This window comes from Buteo buteo, chromosome 11 (assembly GCF_964188355.1).
Source record: "Buteo buteo chromosome 11, bButBut1.hap1.1, whole genome shotgun sequence".
In the NCBI taxonomy this organism is placed as follows: Eukaryota; Metazoa; Chordata; class Aves; order Accipitriformes; family Accipitridae; genus Buteo; species Buteo buteo.
Genome location: NC_134181.1, coordinates 42,841,426 through 42,864,999, shown reverse-complemented (window position 1 = coordinate 42,864,999; position 23,574 = coordinate 42,841,426). Strand labels below are relative to the sequence as shown.

Genomic DNA, 23,574 nt, shown 5'->3' with positions numbered 1-23,574 from the left:
AGCCTCTGCTGCCCTCCTGCTAGGAAGAACGTTTGGCGTGCGAGTAGGGAAGCATCCCCCCGTGCACGCAGCTGGAAGGCGGGAAGTCGAAATTACCCACTGTCTGGCGTCTGCGAGGGCTTGGATTGAGGGATCAGGAGCTGGAACCTCGTTATGGCCCCAGCCCTAATTAGCCACATGACAGAGGGCATGGCGTGGTTTCCATTTTAGGCTACGTTGCCATTTAAACCCAGGCCCTGGTCTAACTTTAGGAGTGTCCGGTGGTCAAGGAAGGAAACCGAGACCCTTCACCCGGGAGCACCCCAATTAGTGTGTCCGCCCCCCCCGCATCCCGCTGTGCTCCCACAGGCTGGGGAGCGCCGGGGGTTTCCCTGTGCTGTGTTGTCATCTGCTCTTGATATCAATTGCGCTTGGATTAAGTGACAGGAATCACGTTTATCCTGATGCCAAAGCTGGGGGGGGGCGGTGAGGGACTGGGGGGGTTTGGCCCCCTCGGGGACCCCTTCCCGGGCTCCCTCCCGTCGTCTGCCGCACCGGAGGGGTCCGTGGAATGACGTCACTACAGTCTCCCTTATAAAAACGGTGACGTATTGAACTACTGGTTTTCTTTCAGGGGAAGGACAGCTGCCTCACAGACGGAGGCTTTCTGCCCCGCGCGGGACGGCGTTAAGGACTGTTAGCTGTAACGACGGCCGCTGGAAGGTACCGCGGGCGGCAGGAGTGGGATTTGGGGCTTAAAACCGCCTCTTTGGTTCCCGCAGCACAACCGTGTCGGTTTAAACGCTCCTTGCGGCCGGCTCCGGCTGAGGGGGAACCCGCCTCGCAGGGGCAGCGGGGCGGGCGGGCGGCGGGACCCCGCGGAGCGGGGCGGAGTCTCCCTAGCCCCCGCCTACTCAGGGCACTTCCGCTCAGAACCGGAAGAGCCGTTTGGCTGCGGAAGCGCGGTGCCGGCGGCGGGACGTGGCTGCTAGGTAATGGGGCCTCGGCCACCGTGGCGGGGGCTGTGTGGGGGTGGCTGGGGTAGGGCGGCAGCGGCAGAGCATGGAAGTACGTGGCTGCGGCTGGGCAGGGTGACGGGGCCCGGGCAGGGCCTGGTAAGGCGGGGGCAGGGCGGCAGCGGTGACTCAAAGGGGTGTCCGGAGTGACAGGGCTTGGCTTAAGTGGCGGTGGCTGGAGAGAGAGTGGCCGGGGCACGTTGTAGGGCTGTCAGAGCCGGGACGAGGTGGCAGAGTCTGGAGGGGGTCGCAGGCCCTGGGGCTGGTGGCAGCGGGTGCTGGGGTAGGGGATGGGGTAAGGGGGCTCGGGGCGGGGGCTGGAGGGGGTGTGCGGGGCTGCAGGAGGGCGGCTGGGCCTGGCGGGGGTGGCACTGGTGGCACACGGGCGAGGAGGGTGCGCAGGGAGGTGTGGGCAGAGGTCAGTTGGGTGCCTGGTTTGGGAAGGGGTGGGAGGTAGGGGTGGGTGCCTGCTGCTGGCTCACTAGAGGCCCTTGAGCTGCGGGAGCAGGGGGAAAATTAGGAGTGGTGATGTCAAAGTAGGGAAAGGGGAAGAGAGGGCTGCAGGGGCTTCGGCTGACACTTTAGCAGTGCACCCAACATACACCGCTGCTGTTAGCGAAGGTGCAGCGTGGCAGCCCTGTTCTGCCAGCATTGCTGCGGTGGGTGCCTCTGCCTCAGCACATGGATGTCCCCTTGTCTGTGCGCCTCGGTGGATAGGAGGGAGTGCAGGGCAGAGAACATTTCTGACGCTGTGAAGATGAGTTTCCCTGGCAAAAGTTTGGCTCATTGTATTCTTTGTCAGGGCTGTTTGGCTCTTACACTGCGTGCCTGAAATCACAGGGTATGACAAATTAATCCTGTCCTTGTGGTTTAGACGAAAGCTCTTGGGGGGGGGGGGGGCAGGGAAACATGATAGTGATCAGGAATGATTCTCTGTGTTGAGGATATTCCGTACTCAGGTTTATTCTCTTCTTCTGATGAATAAGCTTTTGACCAGGGGGCCTGTCTCTTCCAAGATGTTTTTGACTTGGACTGGAGATTTTGATGCTTGGCAGGCTTAAAAAGAGACACCTGACATCTTTTTCCTTGTTGCAAACACACCCTTCTATGTGCAGTTTTCAGAATGACTCTAGAAATTTTAACAGCCAAATTAATTATATTATGAAAACCAGCTTGGCTTATTCTGCTGAAAAGTTGGTGTGTCGTGTCCTGTCCCCGCCCCCCCCCCCCCAAGAAATTATCATAAAAAATTGAAAATGCTTTTGTCAATATTCTAATCATGGTAGTCCCTTAGAAAGGCATAATTATTTTAAGTTTTCTAAGCTGTGCATATTGGCATTGTTCTACTGTATTTTATTTTTTTTATTTAAGATGTTAGATGACAATTTTTGCCTAAATCCATAGGTTTCAAATTCTCTGGAACTAAAAATGTTACTCTTTCACTTGCTGTCTAAACTGTGATATTGCTCCTGAATCAGTATTATTCAGCTGTAAGAGACACTTCTCTTGTTTTAATAGTTATTCTGCCCAGGCAATGTGAATGCAATTAAATATGCATATAAGGAGACTTGTGATCTTAGACCTTAACAAGAACATAACTTTTTAGTACCATTTTGCAGAAATCATAATACCATAAATCCCCCAAGAAATGAAAAGCTCTGTTAACCTGCAATTTTCATTTTTTGTTAATATATGAACTTTTTTAACAATGCACATAACATACTTTCTTCTGAATTACTCTGTTTGACTTACATTTAATTTCAGGAAGTTAATTGAAATATTTCTGAGCCTAAAAATGCTGTTGAAGATTAAAATGTGTTTTTGTGAGCACGTGGGAATTGGCAGGGAAAGGGAAGGCTGTGTTTTGTAGGCTCACCCTGTGTACCTTACCTGGATGAGTACTAAGTGATTCTGCCACGTAAGCACCAAAAATATTCTTTTAATAGTATGTTGGCAGGACGTGCTTTGATTGCCTCTCCAGTTTATACTGTCAGAAAGCAGACTGCAAGCATTAAAAGAGACTGCAAAAGCAGAGACTTCAGCCCGACTCTTTGGGAATGAGATTTAAATATCAAGCTTCCATATTAAACAATGTCCCAAAATGCTTTTTGTTGTCCTGGAAGATATCTGTGGCCTCTCAGTAAGTGTCCTGGTTTTGGCTGGGATAGAGTTGATTTTCTTCCTGGTAGCTGGTACAGTGCTCTGCTTTGGATTTAGGATGAGAATAATGTTGATAACACACTGATGTTTTAGTTGTTGCTGAGCAATGTTTAGACTAAAGTCAAGGATTTTTCAGCTTCTCATGCCCAGCCAGCAAGAAGGCTGGAGGGGCACAAGAAGTTGGGAGGGCAGGTGACCCAAACTGGCCAAAGGGGTATTCCATACCATGTGATGTCATGCCCAGTATATAGACTGGGGGGACAGCTGGCCAGGAGGGACAGATCACTGCTTGGGGACTAACTGGGCATTGGTCAGCAAGTGGTGAGCAATTGCATTGTGCATCACTTGTTTTGTATATTCTAATTGTATCATTATCATCATCATCATTATTATTATCATCATCATCATTATCATTATTTTCTTCCCTTTCTGTCCTATTCAACTGTCTTTATCTCAACCCATGAGTTTTACTTCTTTTCCAATTCTCTCCCCCATCCCACTGCGGGGGGGGAGTGAGCGAGCAGCTGCATGGTGCTTAGTTGGGCCAAGCCACAACAATAAGGAACAGAGATGAAAGTATAGCACCACATTACAGGTTTCTTCTGAGGCATGCGCAGGTGACTCTTGGGTGTTCCCTTGAGGTTTGGCATTTGGGTGGTGTATAAATTGCTTTGCATAAATATATTTCCAGCCACTTGCATGTATGTCTGTAACAGTAAGGCTGTAGCCTCTTTTGTTATGCTTTTGGTTGATTGACCTTGTAAAACACATCCTGTGCTGCTTTTGTTTTGTGTTTGCTGAAGACAGGAACAAGTCATCACTATGCCAGCATTGCCTCTGGATAAACTCCAGCTGACAGAAAGAGATCCCAAGACAGGGAAGCTGAGAACTTTACCGGCACTGGTGAGCTCTGTTTTTCCTGAAAGCCAAACAAGACCTGTAATAAATAATTGTTTTATGTTGAGGCCTGGGCAAAACTACACCTTTGTCCAGGATATGATGAATTTGGTTAGCTTGCCTGTTAAAGAAATTTTTACTGCATTCAGATAGTTGAGACTTCATTTACCCACCATAAAAAAAAAAAAAACAACTGCAAAACAAAACTTACTGTGTTCAACATGTGTAGTAAACTGTTCTCCTCAAACTGCTTATTCTTTGAAGGAACAGCCTGATTAGTAATGTAAACTTTGCTGCAATAGAGAGAATGCTTTGGGAGCTTTTGCAAGCTCTGCGTGAAGTTTAGCTCTGAGCCATAGCACTGGGATAAGTCCATCCACTTGCATACTGTGACCCCCCACCCTGTGGCTTCAGCTTAGTGAAATCAGAAAATTAAATCTACAGTAACCCTTTTCTCACAGAAATAAGGCGGCATAGAGAGCGCCCTCTGGGCACAAAGTGGGACCTGCCGTTAAAGTTGCTTGCTTGTGAGGAGGTTTACCCTGGGCATACATGTGGGTTGAGGCAGAGCTTGAAGCTGCTGCTCACTACTCAACATGATTCTCACTCTAGGGTGGGAGTATTTGGGCAAAGCCTGTACAGTAACCCTTGGGAAGGGTAGCAAAATGTTTCTTCCCTGTATTTCGTGGTCATGTTGGTTTGACTTCATGGAATGTTGTGCGAGAAGCAGTTTGGAGGACATAGAGAGAGTCCAGGCCACGTTTCAAAGCCATGACATTAAGCTGTTGCTCTTTATTTTGAAGCTGTGGGAGGATTGCTTTGCAAGCCTTTGGTTAGTAGAATGCAAGGAGCAACATCTACTAAACTATGAAGGTCTGAAAGTATTGCTGATAAGTAAGGATACAAGCCCACTGATCTGCTGCCTTGGAAGATTAGAAAATGGGAAGTTACCAGGAAACTGAATGTCAAATTGTATTAAAGTGTAATTTTGTGTCATTTCCTAAAATTCAGTGAACAGTGCAAATGGTAACTGGGCATTCCTGTCACTTGGTCTGTAGTTTTAATACAGTGTTTTGGCTTTCTGCAGCACCCAGAAATAAAAGCAGATCGGTCTTTTGTGCTATACAGACCGCCACCTGTTGTCAGAGACCCTGCTTTAGTGGAAGAATTCTTGGAGCGAGCAAAATTCATTGCAGATGACCTGAACTGGCTTCTGGCTTTGCCTCATGACAAATTTTGGTGCCAGGTAATAATTGTTTTGTGGACACTGAAGAAAAAGCATGAACAATCTAGGTGCTCGTAAAAGCCATGAACTTTAAATTGTTTTTATAAAGACTCATATCTGCTCATTATATCACTTGTCAAGCATTTTAATTTTAATTACTGCACCTTAGAGTGCAAAGAAAGTAGTATTTCCCTATAGACTTTTCATGGTGGATTTTAAGAGTTTGCTTGTATTTGATGCATATGTGTATCCTTTTAGCACTCTTGAATGTTTTAGATTGCTTTTAAATTTAACCAGGGTGCCCATGAGCACAACCTATGAATGTGTGACATTTCCTTCTTTCCATTTTCTTGTCTTTCCTTGTGTAAGGTAATATTTGATGAGACACTTCAGAAATGTCTGGATTCCTACCTGCGCTATGCCCCTCGCAAGTTTGATGCTTTGTTGGATTGCCTTCCAGAGGTGAATGACATGCAGAAATGTCTTCATCGGAGTGTCTTCCTGACTTTCCTCAGAATGTCCACTCACAAGGAGTCCAAGGTAAATATTTCTTTGCCTTGCAGGTGTTCCGGGCTGTATAGCTTAGGAAAAAAGACAATTGGAGAAATTAATTGTGTTTCTTACTCGCACGTCCAACTGTGTTCCTCTCCCTGGCTATTTTTATCAGTCTGCTTCTCCGTATGGAGATGATACTTCAGCTCTGAGTGGTTATCTGAACTATGCAATGATTTCTTAGGTAGCAGATCCAGGCGATCAACTAAGTAATAGCAGGTTAGCCATGTGTGGTGGTATGATACATTGCTGTAAGAGGAAAAAAGAGCAAGTTGGCTTTCATATGGCTGCATGAACAGAGGTTCTTCAGGCCATCAGTAGCTTCCTCTGTGCCATGAAGTGTCTCGTAATCTGTGCTAATATGTGTCTCTCCTTGAACTTTCCGCAAGTTTTGGGCACACAATGAAATTGCTCTAAATTACTGTTTTCTTGGCATCGTAATTGAAAGACATACTGAGCCCTAATTGTGTGAGTGCAGCTCGCATCCGGAGCTGTGGAATTTTGACAAGGCCTTTCGGCAGGATGAGTGAGGCACCTTGTGTTTTAGCAATTACTCCCTTGATATCCTTGTTGGTTCATGATGTGTTGTTTAGTGAAGTATTGATTATCTTGATTATCATCACAATGGTGACATTCAGGACATTTTGAGGAAAGGTCTTGGAGTGGGAGTTGGAGGACGGTGCTGGGAACAGGTAGAAGGAATGCTAAAGCCTGCAGCTGGCACCACTTCAGCAAAAGTACTTGACACCTCTATGGTGTCTTTCATTCCAGGATCTGATTAAATCTTACCACTCCAATGAGGCAGGCAAGCATTTGAAACCATTTTATAGTTGAGTAATTTGAAGAGAATGAATAGTCTGTTGTCATGCGGGCAGTCAGCAGGAGTTCTAGAAATTGAACCTAGCCAGCATAAAGCCCTGTCCCTCTGCTTTAGCAGGGAAAATGGGCTTACTTTCACTGTGATTGAAAACATTTGCTATCATGGGCAAATTTGTCTTCTGAAAATCTGAAATCACGTTTTAGCTTGCTTCTTTCTCAGCATCAGAGATGATGGAATTTTAGAAGAAATTCCTTCAATGGTAGAGTCACATATTTTTGACACAGAGCTGCAGTTCATGGGTTTTCTTCCTACTTGTCACTGATGCAGTCATCTTTGGTGCCTTGATTCTACTCTTCCAGGGTACCAATAACCTCAGGCTGTGATCTCACATGTATTTTTCCAGTGTTAGTGCCAGTTAAGCTGTTTCTATGCCTGGTTACTCATTCCTACTCCTGAGCTGAGCCATTCTTGTGTCAGCTCAGCAGTTTATTTGGCCATGTCGTGAGCCAGGTCTGGGAACTGAATGAACTGTAAGTAGCTTTTTGTTTTTAACTTTTAGGTTGATTGGTTCACTTCGTGGTGTGGCCTGGCCCTGCAGGGGTGTGAGGCCAGTGGGGTGGATGGTGTAGTGGCAGTGACAAGCAGCTGGGAGTGTGGGGATGGAGGGCTCTACAGAAGCCTGGCGCAAGCAGAGTTGCTCCCTTCTAGGAAGCAAAATCTGTAATACACCTTTGAGAGATGTTTTTACAGGTGTCATTGTAATGCTGGAGTTCTTACAGAGTAACATATGGATTATCCTTTAAATTACTTTTTTTTTTTTTCTTTGTAGGACCATTTTATCACTCCCTCTGTCTTTGGAGAAATTATTTACAATAATTTCCTGTTCGACATCCCTAAGATTCTGGATCTCTGTGTGCTTTTTGGGAAAGGAAATGGTCTCCTGCTCCAGAAGATGATTGGTTAGTTAAAGCCAAGGAACAACTTCTTGCATTTAGGCTTTTGCTTAGTTGTCTAATGGCAAGTGATGAGTGGGGTTTTATACCAGTGTTACTGCTCTGAAAATGTTCAGTAGCAACTAGAATCTGTAATTTCTAGATCAATTCCTAGATCAGATTACTTTTTTCTTGTGAACTTCATCTATGTCAAGGAAAGCATTGTGTCCTGCTGCTTAGCTGTCCTGAGCTGGCCTCATGGTGTTAGGCATGAACCAAGGCTCGGTTATGCCCCAGCAGCTGTTTCCCATGCCAATTAAGTGTGTCCTTAGCCACTGTAAGAGGACCATGAGGGCTCTGTAAAATGCTGGTAGAGATGGGAAGGGGCAAACAACTCAGTTCCTGGGCAGGGAGGGAGGAGAGTTAGAAGATGGGGCACAGTCCAACTGCTCATATGAGTGCTTTTGTTCCCAGAGTTGGGAGTCGAGTGAAATGTGCAACACAAGGTAATCACTGGTCTGTGAAGTGGGAGAACTTGAAATTCCAATGCAGACATTGGTTTATATAGTGCCTTCAAACCACAAAGCACTTCAGAGTGTTGCTCAAGCTGTGCTTATCCCTCGATTTCTCTGTATCTGTACAGACAATCTTAGTGGGAAGTGCATACTAAGTAATGTCTCAGCCTTGGACAGTAGAACCTGCATAATGAAGATGGGGCATATTGGTTTAGCTTCTGTATTTATCCTGTGCTCCCTTCACAAGGGAACCACTTGTGATCTTTAACATCCACCTAAGCACAGATGGAGGATTACCTAACCTTGCATTAAGTGAGTTCTTCCTAAATTCTAACCCACTTTTTCTGCAGTTCATGTAATGAAACTTTTTCCTTTCTTTGGTAGTTATTTTTGTCTCAGTTCCAAGTTGACTAACATGAGAAGTGTTAGAGATCATGTGATGCAGCTAAATTTCCAGCCCAGAAAAGCTTAATATAAACCTTTGTATTTTTTAATCCCTTTATCCTTTTTCAGTAACTTCTACTCTTAAATTAATCTGTCATGCCTTCTTACCACCTCTGAGGCTTGACAAGATAAATAGTTTTCTTTCAGATGTGGAGCTTAGATTATCTGGGTCTTAAAATATTCTGAAGATGACCTAAGTGTATGAAACCTTATTTGAATTATACATATGCTCTGGAGTGCAACGCAATAATGCTGCACACAAGTGACCGATGATTTGCTCACTTGAGTATTTGCATTATGTAGTGACAGTAATGGCATGAGCAGTTCTGGTGTGTAGTTCATAACTTGATAAAGTTAGGTTCTTTGCAGGGTATAAATTTGTCTGAAACCTGTCTCATAACTCTTACCTGTGCTCTGTCCTTGCTGAAGAACTCTGTTAATTTTCGTCATCTGAGCAGTAATTCACAGGAAAATAGGCAGCCTCTGTGCTTACTTGGTGAGGATTTATGGTATGCCATTACTCAGTGGAGTATTTTGTAAAGATAATGAAGTCCTAGTAATATAATAGCAGGTATTACTAAAGCCTCATTACCTTTAAGAAATATTCTGCAGAACATTTTCCAGTGTATGCTGAACTGTTATCAGTAATTAAAAGTCAACTCCAGTTGTCAAATAAAAGAACTAAGAACGTTTAGTGATAGTATTTGCATTATTCATTGATTCAGCCTTTGGGGCGTGAATCATCTAACATCTTGTTTGCTCTACTCTGATGAGCATGTTCTCATTGCCAGTTCTCCCATTGCACTGAAGAGTTGATGGGCCAGCTTTATAGGAGTAGGCCCTGTGCATGAGTTGAGAAGTGAGCCTGTGCCCATGTCCTAAATGGTTATTAGCTGTATCTGGAGGGGGTGGGGTGTGAGTAATAATACAAGTCCGTCTTCTGGTGCAAATTTGCTTGTTGGCATGAATGTCTGAACTAATGGGAAATGGTATCCTTCCCCCTCTCTTCTCAGAAAATATCTTCACTCAGCAACCAAGTTACTTCGGTGATCTAGACGAAACTCTGCCCACTGTCCTCCAGGTACTGCTTTCCTGCTTGGCCCAGGGCTTGGATTTCATCTGGAAATGTGGCGTAGCTTAGAGGGTAAAAGGGAGCAAATGTGGTCATAGGCAGGCAGAATATATTTGCTATTGTTTACTTTCTCTAGTTTATGCTAATGTGTCAGGTAGGTTTTGAACCTTTATCTAAAACTATTACTAGATGATTGTTTCCTGTTACCTTCCTTCAGCTTCTGGTGTCTGCAGGAATTTTTGTTAGGCAGTTCAAAAAGTATTCTTTGTACCGCTGCCCCCCCACCCCGCAGGGGAAGCATTGAAACTTAAAGCAACAAAATAGAGACTGTGAGAGGTAGCTAAGACTTGACATAGTATAATGGGTTAGCATTAACACTGCAGGTTCTCAGGATTAAATGAAAATCTGTTGGAAGGGATGCATTGTTGCCATACAAAAGGTATTTAGCACCTCTCCATGTCTAAGCTTTCATTTTTATAAGCAGCTTTTATATTCCCCGGACTCAGTAAGCAGGATTCACATTTAACCTGAGGGGGAAATCAAGGTGCCTTGATGTCTTTGTACCTTGAAAATGTCATGTTTATGTCCTCAAAAAGCTCACCTATGCACAAAAATAAACAAACCCAAGATACTGTTTACCCCAAGACACCTATAATGTCACTTGACTTTTTGAAAGCCCACATTCTTCTTTTTTTCCCATGTGTTAAGCAACTGTTAGAGGTAAATCTCAGAGGTGATATCACTTTTAAAAAAATATCCTAGGATGCAAGACCAAACCTTCAAATGAATTACTGGGGAGGACAGGAGAGATTCCATTTGCATTTCCTGATGTACCATGTTGGAGCAGTTTCTCTGCAGAGCACTGGTTTCTTTACTTGTGTGTTTTTGTAACCACTGCAGGGTGATACCAGTGTATCTCAAGTACATGGATGTAACAGCTCAAAGATGTGTTGTTACTGATCCATAAAACTGTTTGCGTGCTTACACTGTCACTGAAAGGAGTTGATACCTGTGCAGGTTTAGTAGCTTACATGCCCTGTAGAATAGTAATACTAACCCCAAGTATGTAACTTCAGTACCTTTAGCCACCCATTCACATTATCTCTGGGAGGAGGGTTTCAGAGATCTCTCAAGGTGCAAAAGTAGAGGAGTTGCTTTTAAGTTGGTCCTACTCCAAAGGTTGTTAGCAATCCGGAACCTAATCCTATCATCTTCCCCCCACATTCTTTGTTTATAAACAAGAGCCACTAACCTCAGGGGAGAGGGCAGGAAGGCTTTGGGACTAGCTCATAAGCAGGAGGTGGTGTTAACTTCCCAGTTGTCCCACTGCTCTGTTGCAAATAGGGATCCTGGGTGGCTTCCCAGTGTTGGCCTTGCTGGCTGATTTTTCTCACATAGCTAAGGATTTGGATTAGCTGCAATCCCTGTCTCGGCACCACAACCATATGCAGCTGCACTTAAATTAATTGCAAGTTGCAGGGAGTTTCAGAAGTGTGGTGTGGCCCTTCCTGCTGTAGTCTGCAAGAGTATGTTGCAGCATTCATCTTACACAGCTCTGTCCTGTATGGAAATAGTCCCTTATTGCATACATGATCATAGCAGTGGTTGTTAACAAGATAAAGCATGTCCCACTGTTTTCCCCTGTCTGTTTTAACACTGGTGTGTTCTTGATTTAGGTGTTCAACAATATTTTGCATAAGTGTGGTTTGCAGTGTGAAGGAGCCTCTGCTGAGCCTCAGAAATTGGAAGAAAAAGTAAATGTGACTCCAGGGAACATGCCCCTCCAGGTAGAACTGTTGCTCCTTGCATTTTGCTGTTTGTAGTCCTGCAGACTGAATGGTCTGTGGAGCAGTAAGACCACAGAAGGTCATTCTGTTCCCAAATACTGGTGGCTCATACAGCACATGGTTCCATGTCATTGTTTCACTGTTTGTCATATGACTTGATGATAAAGCCTTTCCACCATGAGTTGGTTGCTTTGCTTGTGTGCATTTCAACCATATCCATTGTATCATAGGTTCTTTTTAAACATGGCATCTTTTTCGCTTAACCAGCTTATGCGTAATGTAACAGAGTATCTGACAGAAGTATCCATGTAACCCTGACAGTGATCAGAGTTGATTTTATTTTTCTTCAGAAATGTTTGTTTAATAACAGTGTACTTTAACTCTAGTTAATTAAGAGGGGGTTTTTTTGTGTGCTGGGTGCTGTACAAAGACAGGCCCCATATCAGTGAGCATGGTCTTCTATACAGTCTTAGTCATACAGTTTGTATGTGGGAGTTGTTACAGCTACCCTGGAAATGCATCTTGCACTGAAATGGACCATTGAAATCATCCCTTTAATTCTTGTATTACTGCTATGCAGTGCTTCCAGCTAGATGAGGCAGAATACTGTGTGTGGAGGATATATTGAGGACAAAGCCACTGTCCAAAACAGGGTATGAGAAGGATTCTCATAACCTCACAGAATCTTTAATGAGAGTGAGCAGTTGGGATTGCATTAGAGATCTTTAAAGGATGAAAGTTTTAGCAGAGACCTTGTCTCTGCCTCTAGACCCAGTAACGTGTTTATGACTGATAGCAGACTGTCTTTGTGCAGTCAGGAAAAAGGGTTGGTCTGAGCATGGTGTGTCCCTGTTAGTGAGTTATACTATGTTCCTAGGAAAACTGGTCTGGCTTTTCTCTCAGTAACTGCTCTTTCTTTCTCTCAGGAGCTGAAGGACATTGTGCTGTATTTATGTGACACTTGCACGACACTCTGGGCATTTCTTGATGTCTTCCCACTGGCTTGCCAGACCTTCCAAAAACATGAGTTTTGTTACAGGTACTTCTTGGACTGCAGACAGAGCTTGTCTTGGCAAAATAGCAAAATAAAAATACTGAATGTGCTGCTGTGTCCTGTCCCAGTCCCTTCATTGTTGAAAGAGTAGACAGATTTAATGCAACTAGAGACTGCTAGGTTCACACTGACAGGAATACAGAATAATACATAAATGAATATAGGGACGTCTAGAGTTTGTTACATGTTCACCTTCATCGTTATCTATGAGTCATCCTAAAGCCAGGCAACATGACAATTTCAAAACCCAGCTAAACAGTACTCAGTGTGCTTTGGAAAGGGTGGAGAGGGATGAGCAGAAAAGAGTTGTGGACAAACAAAGTCTCCTGCCATAGGACCCGAAGCAAGGGGAGTAGAAAGTATTTCAGTGTGATAGTCCATAAAGGTTGAAAATAAACATTTTTTGTTCCATGTTATGCCTAAGTTTTACACTAGAGAATATTACTGATGTTTGGCAAAAGCTGAGTGCCTGGGAGAGGATGACAAGCCAGCACTATCACAGCTGGGCTGACAGCTAATTCCCTGTCCAACTCTGGATCATGGTGGCAATGAGTCAGGATGGTCTCAAGGACCAGACAGCAGAGGCACTTACCCAGCTTGCTGCAGGTGTTTTAAGCCCCAGATCATCTTGTAGAGTCTTCTGTAACAGCCTTTATTTAGGACCAAGTGTTAATTTATTGTCCTTATTTCCCCTGTTTTGTTTGCTTGTTAGTGTGAATGAACACACATTTGTATTTTGCTTTTATTTCCAATCATATTGCAGACCTCTGAAGTCTTAGAGCTGCCAGTGGTTTATGGACAACAGGTTGAGTAATGCTGCTCTGGGGTGTGTAGGTTTCTGTCCTCTTTGGATGTCATTGTCGAGTTGGTTATTGAAAGACGAGCAGATTGGTGGACTGCTGGTTGCTGTTTGGATTGGCAAGCAGCACTGCTTATGTGCTTGGTTACTCAGAGGGGAAAAGCCTTTTGCTTTTAATTCTACTGCTGATGTCAGATGTGCTAAAATAGTCTTGATCTCTGTGAAGTGGGACAACAGCAACATTTTCATTACTTCTCAATATGGACTAGTGACTGGGTCTTAGAGTGTGGGGAGGGAAAACTGATTTACATGTCATCTTTTTGGAACCTCTGTGAGTCTGAATCAATCTGCTGGCATTTGCTAATTTCTCTCCCTGACTGAAAGTATCAACCAGCTTCTGCTACATTTGCCTCAAGGATACTCATTTAACATGTTTGGCTCTTAATATGAGACATAGACGTAATGTTCCTAATGGAGCCTCTGCTCATCAGTTCAGCTTGGCTTTTGTGCAAAGTGCTATAAATCACTATTCATAACACCTAGCTACTCAGAAAGCAGTAGTGGCTGTTATTCTGTGAAGGTCTTTCTCTGCACCTTTTGGTGCTCAGACCCTGAAGGAAAGGGTCTGCGTGGGCTGCCTGGCACATAAAATGTGAAACTGGACCAAACTAACTTTCTTTGTTTCCTCCCTGCCCCATTCTACTGAAACATCCTCTTAGCCTTTCTGCATATTGGATACTTTCATCTAAATACCTGCCTAGAGCAGAGCTGAATAGCAAGACTAGTAAGACTTTACTGGAAATCATATCCTGTTTCATATCCAGTTTTTAGCATACAGCAGGATAGGGCCATAAGGATATTGGGGTGGGAGAGGGTGTTTTGGGATAGACTCGAGCCGATCAGTTCATTGCAGACTGCAAATTTGTGTTTGGGATGTTCCTCAGTTGGGCAGATTGTTCTTCTGTTCAGTAGCATGATGCTTTTCAAATGCATTTCTTTGCCTACATCTTCAAAGATACCTTGATGGTTTTGTTAGAGAGCTGCTCTTTGTCTATTGCATATTCGCTTGCTTGTGTTTCAGGGAACAAATAACAAAATGGGATAATGCTAATGAGTACTGCTAGTGAGGAGAATTTAATGAAATTAACAATTTGATTTGTCTTTTAGCAAATGATTTTTGAAACCTCAGTTGACAGTTACTGTTTTGTTGCCCCTTTCTACAGATTAGCTTCGTTTTATGAATTGGCAATTCCTGAGCTGGAATCTGCAATTAAGAAGAGGCATTATGAGGATAACAGGTGAAAATGTCTGCAAAGGCTTGCCTTTTCTTTTCAATAAAACTCTCCCAGGGCTTAGTTAAAAATTCACTTCATGCTGCTTTACCCACCTCTGCGGAGTCTTTCTATCTTTTTTATGCTGCTTCAAAGAACTCTGAAGAGATGGCTTTTCTAATTCCAAAATTTTCCTGGGCAGTGGGGTGACTAATGATTTCTTTCACTGCTGTCTAAGAAGAAATTTGATGGGAGATCCATTCAAATTGTAACAAAGCGTGAAAACATGAATGGTTTCTCTATGTATAGATTGGTCTCATTTTAAGGCACACACTATGCTGGTACAGTTGAGATATTACGTGTCTAGCTGTGGGGACAATTGGTAATTGAGACCAACTTTGTTTAGAGCATGGATTTTCCTTAATGACTATGAAATGGCTGTAATCTCTGGTCCTTGCAGAAAAGGAAAGATTCTGTTTAATGAAATGCCTCCTCTAGAGGGTTAACTCTGGAATAAAGGTGTGTTAAAGATTCAGATTTCTTGTGCTGACACCAACGGTGTCTTTTACTCTCTCTGAAGTGTTTTCGCTGATTTGTGGAGGAGAATTTCACATTCCAGAAAGAGGATGATAGAAGCTTTTCACATCCTAATAAACCAAGTCTGTCTGCAACCCATCTTAGAAAGCAGGTATTGGCACTTGGGCTCTGTGGTACTAGCCAGTTATTTGATTGCTGTTGTGGGGGAGATTGTTTCCTCATTTTCAGGTTTACTGGAGAAAATGAACAGATACTCCTATTTGTGTTGGGGTAGTAGCCAAAGACTTTGGTTAAGATCAGAAGTCTGTTGTCCTGCATAGCAGGAGTGTTCCAGATGAAGCTATATGATCCAGAATTGGTGTGGTGAGTTGTGTGTTGACCCCGCTGGAGTGGGCTAATGCTGTGGTCCAGTGAGCTTTCTAACCTCAGTTCGTGGCTAAGTTGCAAATTCTAATGGTGTAGACACCTTGAGTGAGACACCACAGTAAAAGTGATGCAGTGTTATAGATCACTGAAAACAGTGATTTTAAATCTAGATACTGATGCCTTTACCTAGTTCTTCCCCTGCCTCCTATTGTGGAAACTTAACTGATAGCTCTGAGTAATCTCAAAATGAAGGCAAGTATAACTATCATTTTAAAATAGAGAAGTGAAGTGAAATGACCCAAAATCATGCTGCATATTGGGAGCAGAGCCAAGAACCTGGATCTTGATTGTAAGGCCAGTGATCCCTTGGGCTAGTCTCTCTTTGCCCGTGCTTGTTAACAGGTTTTGTAGATTGTTGGTCTCTGCAGCTCTCATTCTGCTTGAATATTTTCCCTGGTTCGATATCAGTAGAGTTGTCCAAGAAGATGAGGAGGGTCCGTTGGTGGAATTCCTTATGAGAGACCTGGATTTGCTTCCTTGACTTCCTCTGTGACCTGGACTCTATCACCCAATCTGTGCTGTAAATCCAATCCTTAAAGGAGCAATAGCAGCCTTGCCTTACCCTTGCTTACCTCAGTATTGCCTTTCAGTACCCACCAGAATATTGAAAGTATAAATGAACTGAGGAGTGTAATGTGTTCAGATTCTACAGTATTAAGGACTATATATACTTCAGAGGTAGTAAAGGACAGCTTCAAATTCATGGCCAGTTTGACAAGAGCTGAGGCTGCTGTGAAAATGATGTGTCTGGCTTCTAGAGAAATACCTTTTTTCTTAAGACTTATGTACTGCAGAGAGCATTCTGGCTTGCTGTGAGGCTTGATGTATCAGCAGCAATGGGAGGTTTAGGCATTATAACAGAAAGGTTGCAATAGGAGTTTGCTTGGCATATGTTCTTACATAGGGTGAGCACGCACTTTCTGGGAGGTTCACTGGTATAATCCCAAGACACATAATAAGAGTGCAATTACCAAAGCACTACACGCCTTTTTCTGCTTATTGCAAGTCTGAGGCATCAAACTATGATTTGTAAAGTCTGTCTCAGGTCTTGTAATTCTAACTGTGGTACGGCTTTAGATCTAGCTGGCTGAAATGTTTGCTGAAGCCATAAAAGAAACTTGTTTCTCTTTGACGGTTTGCTCCTGTGAAAGCCAAAAAGTGGTCTGAAATCTATTTTCAAACAGGATTTTCCCTTTATGTATAAGTGTGACTAGTTTGGCTAGTGAGGCAGAATGCGGAGATTGTGCAATGCGGTAGGCTTACCACTGAGTTTTTCACTCTGTGCCATTGTTTTCTGCAGCCGTGAGAATATTCAACCTTTTATTGAGGAATTCCTACAGATCTTCACTTCAGTGCTTCAGGAAAGGAGGTGAGTCTGGCTGAAAAGAGGCCCAAGGGGGAGGATCAGCTTGCCGTCGTCTTCCATTCTTCACAACAGAATTGCCTGAGACATTATAATGGGGCATTACGATGCATTTGGGAGTTAGAAATCACTCTGACTAGTTGGGAGAACTGCTCTGAGAGGATTTCAGACTGCAGTATAGACTTTATTGTAAAGGTGAGGAGGATGTTGCATGACGCTGGAGAATGTTATTCTTTACTCTCTTTAATCGAGGCTTTCAAAGTGGAGGATAGCAATTTAGCTATTAGCTACCTTGACAAGTTAGACTATTATTACTAACCTGTGCTTTCCAACTGGGTTGACCAGGCCAGAAAGATAATAAGTGCTAATGCTGAAGATGCAAAGTGAGTAAGCTGCAGGACTGGGAATTTGATCTTGTCCTCCTGATGATGCTGTCATTATGATCATGTTCAAATCATAAACCTTATTTTCTCTGTAATGCGGCACTGGGTTACAGGTCTTAACATCATGAGGAGTGGTGCAACTGGCTCTGGCTTGGGGGGAAGTGTTGCTGCAGTATAATGGGAGCAAAATCAGACATGGCAATGCATGCTGGAATCCAGTATTGGGTGAGAGGTTATATGTGTTCGTACCTGAGTAGTGAGGAAGTCAAAGTGGCATAGCAGGGATGGTAGTGTGTGACAAGTCTGCTGGTAATTTATTGAGTTCGACTGATTAAACTTGCTTCTGCATTTTCAGATTTCTCCGTGACTATGATGAGCTGTTTCCTGTTGAGGATGATGTCAGTCTGCTTCAGCAAGCATCCTCCACGCTGTATCCTTTGCTGTCACCTTGGGTTTTTGCAGACCTGGCTGCTCTTAGATTCCTTCACACCAATGGCATTTCCACTGTTGCTGCCTCTGGTTAAGCTGCATGGCTGGAAATGAGTGATGGAAAGTTTTTCTCTTGAAAGGGAGGGAAATGTTGACATAGGCATAGGCTTGGGAGTTTGCTGAAAATTGCATAGTTACTCCAAGGTGAGGTCTAAGTACGTGCATCTAGAAAGGTCCTTAATGCTTTCCTCTTAGAGATGAGACCAGGACAGCCTATATCCTCCAAGCAGTGGAAAGTGCATGGGAAGGGGTAGACAGGACAAAAGCACAAGTTGTTAAAGATCCAACACCACTAGCAGCATCTAATGGAGCATCAGCAATAGTGGAGAGCAGTGCCGAGGACATTGAAGAGCTCGGGGCTGCATATGCATCAGAGGATGAGGTGAGTAGAGCTGTGCGACTGGATTCTGCTCCTTCTGTCCTTATTTCATCTGTGAAGAGAGGATTAGTTTGCTCGGTTTTGGGGATTAGGTGAGATTTAGTCTCATTTCTTACCTTTGCTAGACTTCAGTGCAGCCCCATGTGCCTTGTGAAATGAGAAACAAAGCTACACCTGAATCCTAGCTTTATCTTTGAGCAAATTGCTTCTAGCTCCCGTTGGCTTGGGTTTCCTGTTGCTGTGGTTTATTCAAATACTGTGCTTCATCACTGTAGTTCATGTGCATAATTTTTAAATGCACAATTCATATGTTATTTGAGGAAGGGGTTCTCCAGAGTATCCTTGCTGACTCAGGGACAGACAAAAGTAGTTGTGTGCCCAAGTCTGTGTCACAGACCTTGTGTAGTATAAAGAACTTAGATGATTTCATTTGACTTCAGTCTTTGACTTCTTTGTGTTTAAATTCAGATAACCCAGACTGCTGCTTTCCCTTTTGTTTAACGTGCATACCTACCTGCCTTCCTTCAGCTGCTGTCTCTTTCCAGTAATGCCACCAATTCTGTTTGGTATATGTAGTGTGCCGGTGCAGCTGCTGCGCCCATTGCCAAGGTGTCAGGGGTGGAACTGGACTCTCTGATCTCTCAAGTGAAAGACTTGCTGCCAGACCTCGGTGAGGGCTTCATCCTGGCCTGCCTGGAAGAGTACAGTTACAATGCGGAGCAAGTGATCAACAACATTCTAGAAGATAAGCTGGTACCATACTTGGATAAGCTGGACCGAACAATGCAAAGGTGTGGGACTTCTGGCACAACTTTGATGCCTTTGGGGTTTTTGTATGTGGGTTATCATTTAACATCACTCTTACTGAAGGTTAGACACTTGTTGAGCTCTAAGAAGTTGCATGTGTGTTTCCTTGGGGTAGATAGTTGCAGTGAGAGCTTCTCATTGCCATCTGCCGCTAGCTTTCTGCCCTCGTTATGTCCCTACAGAGGACTGGAATGTTCACTGCTCAGCATTTCAGTAGAGCAGATGCTGGGTTGTGTTTTGTGACAGGGAGACAAAAATGCTTGTACAATAAATGCTCAAATAAGAACCATTAAAAGTCCTTCATGGGAACATTGGCTTAGCTAGGGCTGGGCAATAGAGTATGTTGCCTTCAAAAGTTATTTTGCTGCAGAGGACAGGGTTGTAGATGTTTAAATCCCAGCTGTCCTGCAGGAAAGGGCATCTTCAAAGGAACTAATTCAGCTGAAATTCAGCCTGCAGGGTCAAATACAGTATTTGACAGGCTACTGTTTTGCAATTGGAGTTAAACCAGAGAGAGATTGGAAAAGGCAATTCAGATCCATTTTTCTCTACCCTTTGACAAAGTTGCCAGGCTTTTGCTTGCTTCTCTGGGTTGTACATGGGATGTAGGGTTTATAGCTGGCAGTAGAATTGAGTTGTTTTAGTTTGTCTGCAGCTGCTAGCGTGTGTTTGTGCTGCAACAGCAGTTTTCGACTGAGTATCAGGATGTGAATGTGCTGTTTGCTCACATTTCATGGAGGAATGGGCAGACTGTCTCGTTGTTGCATTAAAAAAGGAACGCATCTTTATCAGAAAAATGATGAAAAAAAAAAAACTTAGTTTTGCAACAGTCTTCATGCTCTCACAGTCAGATCTGCTGACTTTGGCACAAATGTTGTGGGGTGGGCGTTTGGAAGGGTTGGGGTTTTTTTCTGCAAAGCCAGCAGTTACAGAAGATAGGGCTGGTTGGGGTTTTTTTGTTGGTGGTTTTTTTTCCCCCCTGCCTTTTGCATCTTGAAACAAAACTGTCAATTCAATAGCAAATGTTGAATTTTGATCACTGCTGATTTTAGAAGTGAGCACAGCAGCATTTTCAGATGCCCAGCTGAGCTAACAGCAGCAACAAAATGAATGTAAAAATAATGGTCTTTTGACTTATAAGTTGAACAAATGGAAACCTGGAACCCTGAGAAAGAATTAAGAAGGAGCCATAGGGAGATAAATATCCCGAAATCAACAGCAGCAAATTATTGGAATTTTTTCCAGCATGTAATTCATCATACTTAGTGTTTGGCTTTACTGAGTCACTGTTTTGAGACCAGGCAGTCTGTTGAATATTCCACGCTGCTGTACAGTTTTAATTATTCTTAAACGAACAGAAGTTTGGTTTTGCTTTCTGTAAGTCACTTTAGTTTCCCCACAAAGATAAGCTTCGAAAACTGTGCCTTTTATCTTAGACCAATGCCATGTAGTGGTCATGCATGTACTATAGTGTGGCTGTGAAATGAAGGAATTGCAATCTGTGATCCAGTCAGCCAGCACCATGAAAAGGATCTTGGCATGCTGTGGATGACTTTGAGACTGACAAAGAATAAACCAAGGTCTTGGGAAAGAGAGGACTTGGTCTTCCTCAGTTCACCTTTGTTTTTATTCTCTCTCTCTTTTTTTTTTTTAACAGACAGCTGAAGCCAGACCCTACTCCTCTAGTCACTTCTCGCTATAATGTTTTCCAGAATGATGAGTTTGATGTTTTCAGTAGGGATTCAGTGGATGTTTCTCGGATACAAAAAGGCAAGCGGTGAGTATCATGCACCCTCAATTAACCCTGTCTTTCAGGAGAAATAAATATCTGTGAACCTGCAAATTTGTTTCTCATACAAACCTCCTGCAGGAATTTGTTGGCAGGGGGTAAGGCTTATCAAAAATGTTTCCCATCCGTTTCTTCTGTTTCTCTGGGAAAGTAAAATGAAATACTATTAGGGGGTTGGTTTCAGTTAGTGTTTTTCCTAATTGGCTTTCCTCTGTATGCTGCTAGAGATTGCACTGCCAAGCTCATTGGTAATGTCAGGCTCCTTCTTCTTGGTCTTAATATTAAACCTGTACTGAACAACAAACCTTGAAAAGCAACCATCTCTACGAGCCTGGGATTGTGACTCAGAACTGAGAATTAATAATGATTTGGTTTAGATCCAAGTGAAGCTTCAATATCCATCTACTTCAAAAATCTGATAACACTCAGTGGCTTAGACTACTTTTGTTGTTCCTGCTGCTGTAAGCTTCCTGCAGAAGGGCATTTCCTTTGCTTTCTGCCTAGTTTGGCATGTAGTACTCTGCCACACTCCGTGCAAATTTAGGTTAGGACATTGTCCTGCTGGCTTCCATTGATGTTAACTGTATCTCTATAATATGGTTGGTTTGTTTCAGATTGTTTTTAATCACTTTCTCTAACCAGCCAAGTCTGATCTTTATGTTGGTATGTATTTACACAGAACATGAGTAGAAGTCTGGCTGGAGATTGAGCCACATGGCCCTGGGAGCTCCTGGTTAAGGTTTTTGTTGCAAAGCTGCGTCAAATCCTCAGGAGAAAACCACTTTTGTCCCAAAGTCCAGTCAAAGAGCTTCTCAGCAGCAGTGCTATAGTGTTTATACTGGCTCGGCTAGGCAAGAAAATAATTTCTCTCTGGCCAAGGCAATGACTTTTGAAGTGTCCATAGCTAAGAGTTCACAGACACAATCTCTCTCGTTTCTCCTCATCGTGTTGCCTTGCTCAGAGTGCAGGCAGGCACCTTGTCAGCAGGAGCCTTGTGCACAGGCGTGCTTGGATATCTCCCATCTCCCCAAAGTCTTGCACATGTGGGTAGCTGCTGCAGCAGCCGGGCAAGGCCAGAGAGCACTGTCTGAGTTTAGCACAGTGCATCCAGTGTGTGGAATAACCCTGCTTGGAGCTCCCTCTGCAGATCCCTCTGCAGAGAGCTTTGAGAGTTGCGAGTCATTCCTGAGCTGGGTTGTGGGACCCTGCTCCCATGGCATTGCCCTCTGGCTGCTGCCAGGGAGGCTGTGTCTTCTCTCCAATGGTAACATCACTCCTTGAGAAAGTTGTCATCTCTTCTGCTGTGCTGTTACATGACCTCTTGGGATTATCCTCTTACTGCTGCTGTTCCTAGTGTCTGTTGACCTCCCTCAGGCTGTGTCTTCATTTCAAAACAGTTCTTCTTACACTGAGAACGCTCTCTCTGCAGGTCTCCAGACATGTCATTTATGTTTTGTGTGGGTTTTAAAACCTGGAAGTAACTAGCTGGGATCAGCAAAGTACGCCCTATTGCCAAAGTTGACCATATCTGACTAAATCAAAGGATAAGCTATAGTACCTTGCTCTCTAGGATTTAACGTTCAGAACTCCATGAATATGAAGAGTGTGTCCTTTCAGCACTAAAAGTGCAGCTTCCTCAGTAGTCCTTATTCCACAAGCAAGAAACCTGCATCTTGGTGACAGGGTTCTCCTAGCCTAGTTTGAGATCTGATTTGGATTTGAATTGTATCAATATACTTTTTTTCATCTTTTTTTTTTTCTCCTTAAAATCTTTTGCTCACCAAATTCTGCTTGTGTTTAGAGTGTTGTTGCTGCTGAAGCATGATGTCGCAATAGTGCTTCAAGAGTCAGATCAGGTTGGGTCCCATTGCACTAACTGCTATGCAGGTAAGCGTAAGCAGTTTGGGGCAGGGACTGTTAATGGGAAGGAGAAAGCCACACCAGGATGAGGAGAGAAACAAGCATGAGGAAATGAACATACTAGCATATATGTGATTCTCTGCTCATCCTGAAAAGTGATCTCACCTGTCTCTGCCCATCCAGCCATAATTGCTAGCTGAATCTGTCTCTTGAAGTCAGAGCATGTCCTGAACACTGTGGGACTAGAGGAGTTATCCCACTGTTTTTCTGGAATTGGTGCCTGGAACACTTCATTGCAGCTCTTCTGCAGTCATCAGACCAGCTCAACAGGAAACAATTATCAAATATTTAGTTCAGTCTCATGCTGAATACCAACAGAAGATGTTATCCCAGCCTAGGTATGTGTGAACTAACCACCTGCTTTGTAGGGCATTTTACAACTAAATGCAGGCATGTAACAGTGAGTCACGTTAGAAAGGGGAACCACATCTATCTATAATGTTACTTTGTTTTGAGATTCTTAATGAAAATCAGGCTGCTTAGATCACTTCCCCACTGCTTGCTAGTATGTCACATAAGTCTGTCTATTCTTGAGCCACTGACAGTATGCCTTGGACAGGTTCTTTCTCTGATAATATCCAAATGCCAAATAGATCACTGATGCATGTTCCTCCTAGACTTTGAGGGCTGCAAGTTGTCCTGTAAATACTTGACAGTGGACTCCATTGCTGCTTTGCTGTAAGGGTATGTTTGGCTGGTCTGAAAAATGGGACTTCAAAAAGTTTATGCTTGTGCAGCCTGAGACACAGCATCTCAGTGTCTGCTTTTTAATACCTTTGTCAAAATTTTATTTCATGGTCTTCCCTTCTTTAAAATTACTATAATTTACTTGTCTCCTAAATTTTTGAAAAAATTGTACATGTAGTGCTTTGAGTAGTGATTCTGATCCAACCTACTCTATTTTGTTCTTTTCGTTCTTAGTTGTGCTTAGTCTAATCCTTACTTGCTGTGCTGGTAA

At 43.5% G+C, this 23,574-nt stretch overlaps 1 protein-coding gene across 7 annotated transcripts in view; it reads left to right on the top strand.

The window, feature by feature from the left end:
- ASCC2 (activating signal cointegrator 1 complex subunit 2) overlaps positions 1-23,574 on the top strand; it is a 39,487-nt gene that overhangs the window by 7,491 nt on the left and 8,422 nt on the right. For 2 of the 7 annotated variants that reach the window (XR_012652377.1, XM_075041883.1), the window contains exons 2-16: positions 614-702; positions 3,963-4,058; positions 5,140-5,298; positions 5,647-5,817; positions 7,479-7,608; positions 9,554-9,621; positions 11,289-11,399; positions 12,326-12,438; positions 14,476-14,550; positions 15,104-15,211; positions 16,787-16,855; positions 17,588-17,662; positions 17,917-18,103; positions 18,677-18,891; positions 20,565-20,684. Coding sequence is in view for 6 of the 7 variants with exons in the window: in XM_075041883.1 (XP_074897984.1) it covers positions 614-702; positions 3,963-4,058; positions 5,140-5,298; positions 5,647-5,817; positions 7,479-7,608; positions 9,554-9,621; positions 11,289-11,399; positions 12,326-12,438; positions 14,476-14,550; positions 15,104-15,211; positions 16,787-16,855; positions 17,588-17,662; positions 17,917-18,103; positions 18,677-18,891; positions 20,565-20,684 (1,786 nt within the window). In the remaining variant the exon portion in view is untranslated. Of the gene's footprint in view, positions 1-598; positions 703-869; positions 972-2,944; positions 3,136-3,958; positions 4,059-5,139; positions 5,299-5,646; positions 5,818-7,478; positions 7,609-9,553; positions 9,622-11,288; positions 11,400-12,325; positions 12,439-14,475; positions 14,551-15,103; positions 15,212-16,786; positions 16,856-17,587; positions 17,663-17,916; positions 18,104-18,676; positions 18,892-20,564; positions 20,685-23,574 lie in introns of those variants that run through there. The other 5 variants (XM_075041887.1, XM_075041886.1, XM_075041888.1 and 2 more) reach the window with 5 other exon arrangements.